General features: G+C 39.2%; 1 protein-coding gene across 1 annotated transcript in view; it reads right to left on the bottom strand.

Annotated features, from left to right (window-relative positions):
• KIAA1549L (KIAA1549 like) overlaps positions 1-8,311 on the bottom strand; it is a 73,740-nt gene that overhangs the window by 12,169 nt on the left and 53,260 nt on the right. The window contains exon 17 of the mRNA XM_019474516.1: positions 6,126-6,473. Coding sequence (XP_019330061.1) covers positions 6,126-6,473 — 348 coding nt within the window. The remainder of the gene's footprint in view (positions 1-6,125; positions 6,474-8,311) is intronic.

Genomic DNA, 8,311 nt, shown 5'->3' on the forward strand with positions numbered 1-8,311 from the left:
ACCTGAAAGGAGGTTGTAGCGAGGTGGGGGTCGGTCTCTTCTCCCAAGGAACAAGCGATAGGACGAGAGGAAATGGCCTCCAGTTGTGCCAGGGGAGGTTTAGATTGGACGTGAGGAAAAATTTCTTTACTGAAAGAGTGGTTAAACATTGGAACAGGCTGCCCAGGGAAGTGGTTGAGTCCCCATCCCTGGAGGTCTTTAAAAGACATGTAGATGAGGTGCTTAGGGACATGGTTTAGTGGACCTGGTGGTGTTGGGTCGACAGTTGGACTCGATGATCTTAGAGGTCTTTTCCAACCTCAATGATTCTATGATTCTATGATTCTATGAAATTAGAGGTCATAATTTTGCTAAATATACTTAAAGACAGAAGGATGATACCTCTCTAGCACTTCATTGACACTTTTCTTCAACACGTGTTTTGGGTTTGGGTTTTTTTTTTTTTTATTTTGCTGTTATTGATGATGCTTCAGAGCAATGCACAGGATTAAAGATAAGACCGGAGCAATAGCAAACAGCAAATTATGGGGAGGCTGTCCAGTATCAAGACATAGGCATTTTGACAAAAACTAGAGTCCAAAGTCCAATGGTGGGACTTTGGCCCTCTAAAGAAGAGGTATCTGGTTTAGCCAGAGAAGCTCCCTCCATAAACAGCAGAGAAAGCTTAAAACACATTACCATGGGATGAGTCACTCTCTATCTCCTGCCTGTAGAAAGAGCCTAGAAGATTTACATTATTAGCTCAGACTTAACACCTACATTTAGGTTTGAATTTGGCAATATAAATCCCACACTAAATATCAAAAACCACTCTCTTTCAGTAATCATCTTTAAAAATTACACATTTAGATGGTGTTCCAACACCACCTTTCTCAAATAGCTGCAAAACTGGGTTAACGCAGAGGAAAGGTAACTTATCAAATACTGACTTTTGATGTCAGTGTCTCTAAGGGAAAAGCAATACGGACCAAGCATCTTTCTCCCGCCTCTCACTGCCACCCCTTTTAGAGCAGGGTAGAGTTCCTCAAAGGCATGTCTGTGAAAATAATTTTTCCTTTCATGCCACCTACAAAGTCTCCTAATATTTACTTTCGCCATGCTAAAATGGTATTTAAAGTATTTCTATATTTAGGTGGGAAAAAAAAAAAATCTAAAAAGGCAATGGTACATTTCCTAGCCAGGGGTTGGAAATACTGATTTTTAATGAAAGAACTGTATAGAAAAAACAAATGCTATTCGCATCAAAGAAAACCTCAATTAGGTTTCTCCTAATAGCGCTGGACTTGAAATGGTCCGCAGTGCCTCTTCTGCATGTGAAAAGCTGGCAGTGCTCTCACAGGCTGAACCGAACACTTCCTTCTGGCTCCACAAGCCTTTCATTCCACGTCTTGCTCTCAGCATGCAATTGTACCAAGTATGAAATTCTTTTTTTCCCCCTATTCTAAAGGAACAGCACAGGAGCTAATGTTTCAGATTGGTCAGTGACTCCAGATACTGTTTGAGTATAACAGGGTAGACAGAGACACAGAGGTAGATTTGGGTTTTCTCTTGTGCGTTAATGGATGTGCTTCAGTATATGGACATCAAAGGAGGCATTTTAAGGGATCACAAAGAACAGTTCACAAACGTGCTGTGACTTGCACTGAAAATTTTTCGGAAAAGTAGTAAACAGAAAATTGAAGCACTTATTTTGCTGCTTACATAGGAGATGAACAATTTTGAGTGAGTGGCAATATTTTGCTAATGGCTGGCCAGAGGGAATCCTATTAAAGTGAAAAATCCTGTGACAAGATCTGCTACGCCATGCTGAGGAACAGTCTGTTCTGGCAGACAGCAATCAGTCCTCTGTGCTGAGCTTCCACAGACACCAAAAGCGTTACGAGAGGGAGCTCAAATAAAATTTCTAGAATTTCTCCAATGGGTCGGAGCATTAGTGTTTTCCTACGTGCAACACATAAATGGAAAAAAATGTTCAGAGGCTAAATTAAACCAAAGTTTTACTAAAAAGGCCTGTCTGTTACAGATTTAAATGAGCCCTTAGGTTCTAGGCTAACTGGCATGATTGTAGAAATAAAGTCACTTCACTGAAATTTCTACACTGTTGTAAATCCAATCAGAAAAAAACCCCAACAACTGATTTCACAGAAAATTTGCCTAATTTTATTATTCAAAATGAGTTTATCCTTTAAAAAAAAAATGTTGCTTCACTTTTGTTGTTCACCAAAAAAACCAAACAAACAAAAAAACCCCAAAAACCAAAACAACTTAAAAAGATAAATATTCTGCATGGATTCCAAACCCTATTTTGTTGGAAAATGAGGACTTGTATAATACAAAGTCTATAACAATCACTGGCAGAAGTAATTAAATTTGAGATTCAGCACAGACTGCGCAGGTACCAGACTGCAGACCACACACCAGCCTTTCAGGAAGAAATGCCAGTGAAGGAGTCTGTTGTAGCTAAAACACTGACAATTTAAAAAGCAGACCAGTGAAGAATTTTAAAAAGTAATAAGTGCAGTTTAGCAGAGAAACTTCAGCCTTTGGGCCCAGAAGACATACAACACAACCCTCTGGAAGATAAAGTCCAGCCACCAGCAGACACCTGCACCAGTGTCTTCTACAACCCACAAAAGTCTAAGGTACCGCCTGTCAGGATGCAGGAAAGAAACGTTAAATCAGCACACAACAACTAAAGTCTAAAGGAGAAACTTTGCAGTTAACTTTAAGGCTACATTTCCCTCGTTGCAGTCTTAAAATATTTTTACCACCTCCAACTTACAGATGTATTTGTCTTGGGTGAAATTATTCAGTGTTGCCTTCTAATTACAGAAATATCCATCTCCTTACATCTCACCATAGGAATTAAAAGTGCAGTGTCTTTGTTTACTCATTGAATGATTTAACTAATTTGATTATTAAATTGCAATCCAGGAATAATGCAAAGTTATTGATTTCAGCTGGATTTGGTTTTGCTTTGCTAGCTGTCCTGTTTTATACTTAGTTTAGTAACTGTTATTGAAAGTAGCTGAACTTTGGTAAAATACTCTCACTTTACCTCTGTTAAATGAAGAGAAGCTCTGAGGACTTGGATACATTACCAGCCACTCAGCCTGCAAGTCTGTCCATCAGTGCCTGTTGCATGGTGCTGGGTCTCGCCTTGGGACCCAGAGCTCTGTTACTCTCACTCCTCTTTCCAGAGCACTAAAGAGGAGAGATGGGAACTGGTCCAGCCTTGTAATAAAGAGGTTTTTTTTCCCTGGCCGTAGCTCTCTGCTTGACTCAGCTGTGTGAATTTCCAAAGCAGTAACGTGATCTGCCGAGGTACAACACTGGCAGTCGGGCTTGTGTTATACACTCGATGCTATAACTCCATCCTCCAGTCATAGTATACCAGCTGGATGACAAGGACCCAGCTAAGTGTTGCTCATCCCATTTTTGGAGGCTCCAGAACACTAAGAGTTTGCATTTTACTAGCTTTTCTCTGCTAGGAGAAAAGGAGAAGGCACAAGCACCAGATGAAGGAATCCTGTTGTCACAGGTCACCCATGAGCAGTTTGACAGACAGGCATTCCCTCACAAGAGCTGCAGATCTAGGTATTAATGCTAGCATATTAAAAAAAAACCCACAGAAGGCCTCAAAAGGAAAAAGAAAAAGGAAAAAGAAGATGCATGCACACTATGGAGAGAGACACAACTGTTTGATGGTAGGACTAGCCAAGAAGTTGACTGCAAAAAAATCAAAGATCCATAACTTGGAGGAGACCTGAAGAAACGTAGACCTGAAGAGTGTTTCTGGTTCCCTGAAAGAATATGGCACAGAGGGAAACACTGAGATGGAGATTTGCATGCAGATTTTTGCTGTTTTGCCTCAATCTGTTTACCATTTGTGCATTATAAAGGTAGAGAACGTCTGTGCTAGAAAACTTACGCAGCACTTGTATCACCTCTGAAATGCCTTTGCAATAATAAAACCTAAAGTTGCACTGAAGTTACTGGAAAGTTTGTGGGTTCTTGTAAAAATTTGAGAGTCTAGTGTAACTGGGCTGCAAAGAGCCAGATCTCAGAAGAGAGTTATGGGCTGAAGATCTTTACACTTGCATTGTATATAGAGACCCAACGGGAAAGACAATGTCTGCATTTGTTCCATCTAAGCAGGCAAAACGTTTTTGAATCCAGATTTTGAATTATAATAGCATTGTTAATGTTGACTTTTAATTGCCACTAAGAACTGAATTTTAAGAAAGGGCAAAAATAAAAATTGTTGGTTTGCATCCTCCCCCGTATAACAAACATCCCAGTGTTCAGGTACCTCTCATCCTCGAAGCTGCCGGAGGCTGCTCACTCACCCTGGACACCTTCTCTACCTGTCAGCCCACCCACTCCCGAGCGCTCCCCTTTGCAGCATCTCCCCCATGGCTGCTGAACGGAGGTATTCTGGGCAGGCAAACAGCTGCTAAGGTGCTGAAGGCAGTACTTCCATGTTTTTCCTACCCACAGGTCACTTCCCACATGTCTCAGCTGGATATTTTCAATTCTAATCCTCTGTCCCCATTTGAGAACAAACCAGTAAATGGCTTAGTTAAAGTACAGCTCGTATTCGTGAAACTAATACACAGAAAACTATGAATTAACAGCCCTTATCCAAAGTCCAGCAGCCTGTGCCTATCCTAATCTGTGGTGATCAATTATCTTCAGGGCAATTTTTAACACTATCTTCAAAATGCCAGCAAGGTAAGCGAATGCTTAAAGGTCCTAAACATACAGATGATTTAGAAGAGTAATGAGTCTTAGAAAGAAAATAGTGAAACATTCACCAAAAAAGTATGGCTATTAGATTTTTTAAAAATCTGTCGCCATATAATATTTTTAATTTCATTTTAGACTCTCTGAAGTGTCAAATTTGACTACCCATTAGCTGTCTCTTAAGCTTGTAATCGAATTTGAACCATGAAATATGATTATATGCTGTATGAAGTTCATCGAACCAATTTCAAAGTGCAGAAATAACCTTTAGCATGATCTAAATAGCACAAGCGTGAACCTTTGCAGGCAGTGCCATTGGCTTTCAAATATGTTCAGAATAGTTGAGAAGCAGCATCCCTTAATGTATTTTTTTATTGTCATGGAAGGAAGTCATAGTAATAGTTATTTTGAAACGAGGACATTTTTCTGCATTATTTTCATATTCTAGCCAGAGTAAGGGACTCCATTTGAAATGCATTCTTTCAAAAAAATATTCATTTCTGACCAAAAAAAGCCTTAGAATGAACAACTTTTCATACTCATATTGATAGATGGGCTATTTCTCATCTGAAAGCAATCATCTCTTGTTTAGATTTGGACCTGACATATAAGAAGGAAAATATTTTGTTGAGTTTCACAATACCATGTGTGGGAATTCAGGGGTGGTTTAACATGCCGATGGTGTGCACAGTGCTACTGTGACTGCTGTCTAGATACCTACAAAATTCCATTAACAATTTCCATCCATGGATTTCAGTTCTTTATTTATTACTTTTGTAAGGTAAGGACATGTTAGCTGCCATTTGAGGCTAGAAAATGAGGGATAAAGAGCGATTTACATAAGGTCAATCAAGAAACCTGTGGAATTAAACCATCTCTAGAGTCCCAAGTCAATAACTATGACTGCAAGATTGTCAATAACAGCCCACATTTCAGGTCACTGATTACTACACTCGGTTCCCTCTCTTGCGATGATGCTCTTCAGTGATGCACCTCATGCAGAAGTGTTCAATGTTTCATACAGCTGCCTACATAGCTGTTCTACAAAACCAGATTGCTTCCTAATGTGCGTTCAGTGAATAGGAGGAGACATGCAAACAAGTTCTTGATCTGTTGAACAGCCTGGAGCTTAGTGCAGCCCATTCTTTCAAGCACAATTTAGACAAGACAACCTTGCTGCTGAAATAGATACTAAGAGTCTTCGTGCAAGAGATGGGTATGGGTAAGCACATATACATACACCCCACTAGCTGTACTTATTTACTGTAAGTATGGCTTTACACCTGGCGTTAAGCATGTAAATAGGGCTCCATCTTTAAAAAAATGTGTCTCAGAGTAGAAATATCTTTATAATATTACTAAAGAGAAGTTTTACTTACTGGTCTTGGTAAACTGTACTGATACATTTCTGGTCTGTATGTGGGTACCCACTGTACTCCCCCTCTAGGTCGGGTCATGGTACCAGGAGCACTGGTCACAACCTCTGAGTAGGGCAAGTGTGGTGCTGAGCTGTACACCTCCTGCCTGCTCTGTCCTCCGTGGCCCGCAGAGGCCAGGCTGAAAGCCTCTTCCAAGAGCATATGCATCTGCTGTCGAACCTCATCAATGGAGGGCTGAGAACTTAAAGTTGAGGTCTCCGAGTGGCCTTTGGCCTGACGGGACCTGGTGTAACTCCGAGGCTCGTTGACACGGTCAACATTTGTTTCTTCTATAATTTCAGGCTCAGTCTGTTGGATGGAATAAAAGCACATATACGTAAAAAGCTTTACAAGGTGGTATTTGTGCTGCTTCACACAAAACATTCTCAAACACAGATGTAACATATACAAAGTCAGGAATTGTGACAATATAGACGCATGACAAATACTGGAAAGGAGTGATATGATGCAGGCAAGTATAATGGCCAGGGACTCAAAGACCCATTTATATCTGCCATTGTTTGCTGCAAAAACTAGCAGGGACACTCTGTAGCAGATTAAATTGTCAATGATTCACTTAAAAACAATTAGAATTAATGTTTAAATTCTTCTCTTAGTTGTTAGTATCAATGGGAGCACAACTGTGCCAGGAGGAGTATGGCTCCCTAAATAGTGCCATCACTATGAAGGACCCCTTACAAGGGACTGCTTGTTACAGCTACAGGGACTGAAATTCTTTTGTCTATTCTCTCACGTTAAGATTTCAGAAGAATTAAAGTTTAGGAGTTTTCCTGAACTTTCTAACCCAGTGAGGACCACTAACAACGATGCCACAAACTAGGTCCTGTCCCTTGCAGAAAATATCCTGACCCAGCTCGGTCATCTTACCTAGCCACCGAACAGTAGTTATACAGAAATTTATCCAAAACTAACATGGGAACAGTGAATGAATCACGTACTCCAACAAGCAGATAGTACTCGTGCAGCTTAACTTGAATGTTTACTCCTAGCGTAATTCCTTCTGTACAGATAAGTACAAACAGAAATACCCCCCTGATTTTTCTGCCTATAACTCCAAGACAGAAAACAACATCATATTATAAGAACTTGACAGTGAAATACCTAACTTCATCTATCTTCTGTAAGATTAGTTTTACAGGCTATAGTTTTAAAAAATCCATGTTAAACAGGTAATCTGAAAAAGCAACCATTCTAATTCTTTAAATATCAGTAAAATAAATTCAAGATGCTAGGATAACTGGAATGAAGAATAGGGTATGTACCCCCTTCTATATATAGCATGTGGTTAGAATTCAAATTGGCATTTGAAATAGCCACCAATAGAAGAATACAACAGGATGTTCTTATTAAAAGTTCCAGCACTGCCCTGATAATTTACTTGAGTGCTCTGTAGCTCCTGCTGTGGCATACTTTTTTTCCCATGTAATAATACAATAGCTTTCTATATACCTGACTGGATAAGCAACTGTCATCCCAACCTTTTGCAAGCTATGTATGGTCATATATATTATAGGACAATCATAGTACATATTTCTTTATCTGCAGAGTCAAAATCAAACTGACTTGCTTCTTCTGTTATCAGTCATTCAGAGAAGAGTTACATGGTTAGCCTAAAAACTGACAAATTTAAATAATAGATCTTAATTTGTTTTCTCTCTTAGCTGTTATAAGTAAAGCTTTATTTTGTATTTAATGACACTACAGCAATAAAAAGGAAAATTAAGACAATAATTAATCATTTGAATATTAGAATTTAACCATAATTTATACATTTATATTTATACGGTATATTATCCAAATTCAAAACCACAAACCCAACTTTAGGCTTCCTAAGTGGTACACACATCAGATTGGAGGAGGAACTATGTAACGGCACAAAGTTATCTTAAACTGAAAAACTTTGTAGGAAATCTTCAACTAAATAGTTTCCCTTTGTTTCCTTCCTGCATTTTGATTCCACTGTTATCTGTGTTGTTACAGGATAGGGTAAATAAAAATAGGTAAATTTTAGAAGCCTGACTATAAAATGCAATGGTAGTTTGTAAGTATAAGTGCAACCAAAGAGCCTCTGAAATCGTACTGTCCCAACTGGATGATTAATAACCATGGCTCTACTATTTCCTCAT

The sequence above is a fragment of the Aptenodytes forsteri genome, unplaced genomic scaffold (assembly GCF_000699145.1).
Source record: "Aptenodytes forsteri isolate BGI_AS27 unplaced genomic scaffold, ASM69914v1 Scaffold8, whole genome shotgun sequence".
Classification (NCBI taxonomy): domain Eukaryota; kingdom Metazoa; phylum Chordata; class Aves; order Sphenisciformes; family Spheniscidae; genus Aptenodytes; species Aptenodytes forsteri.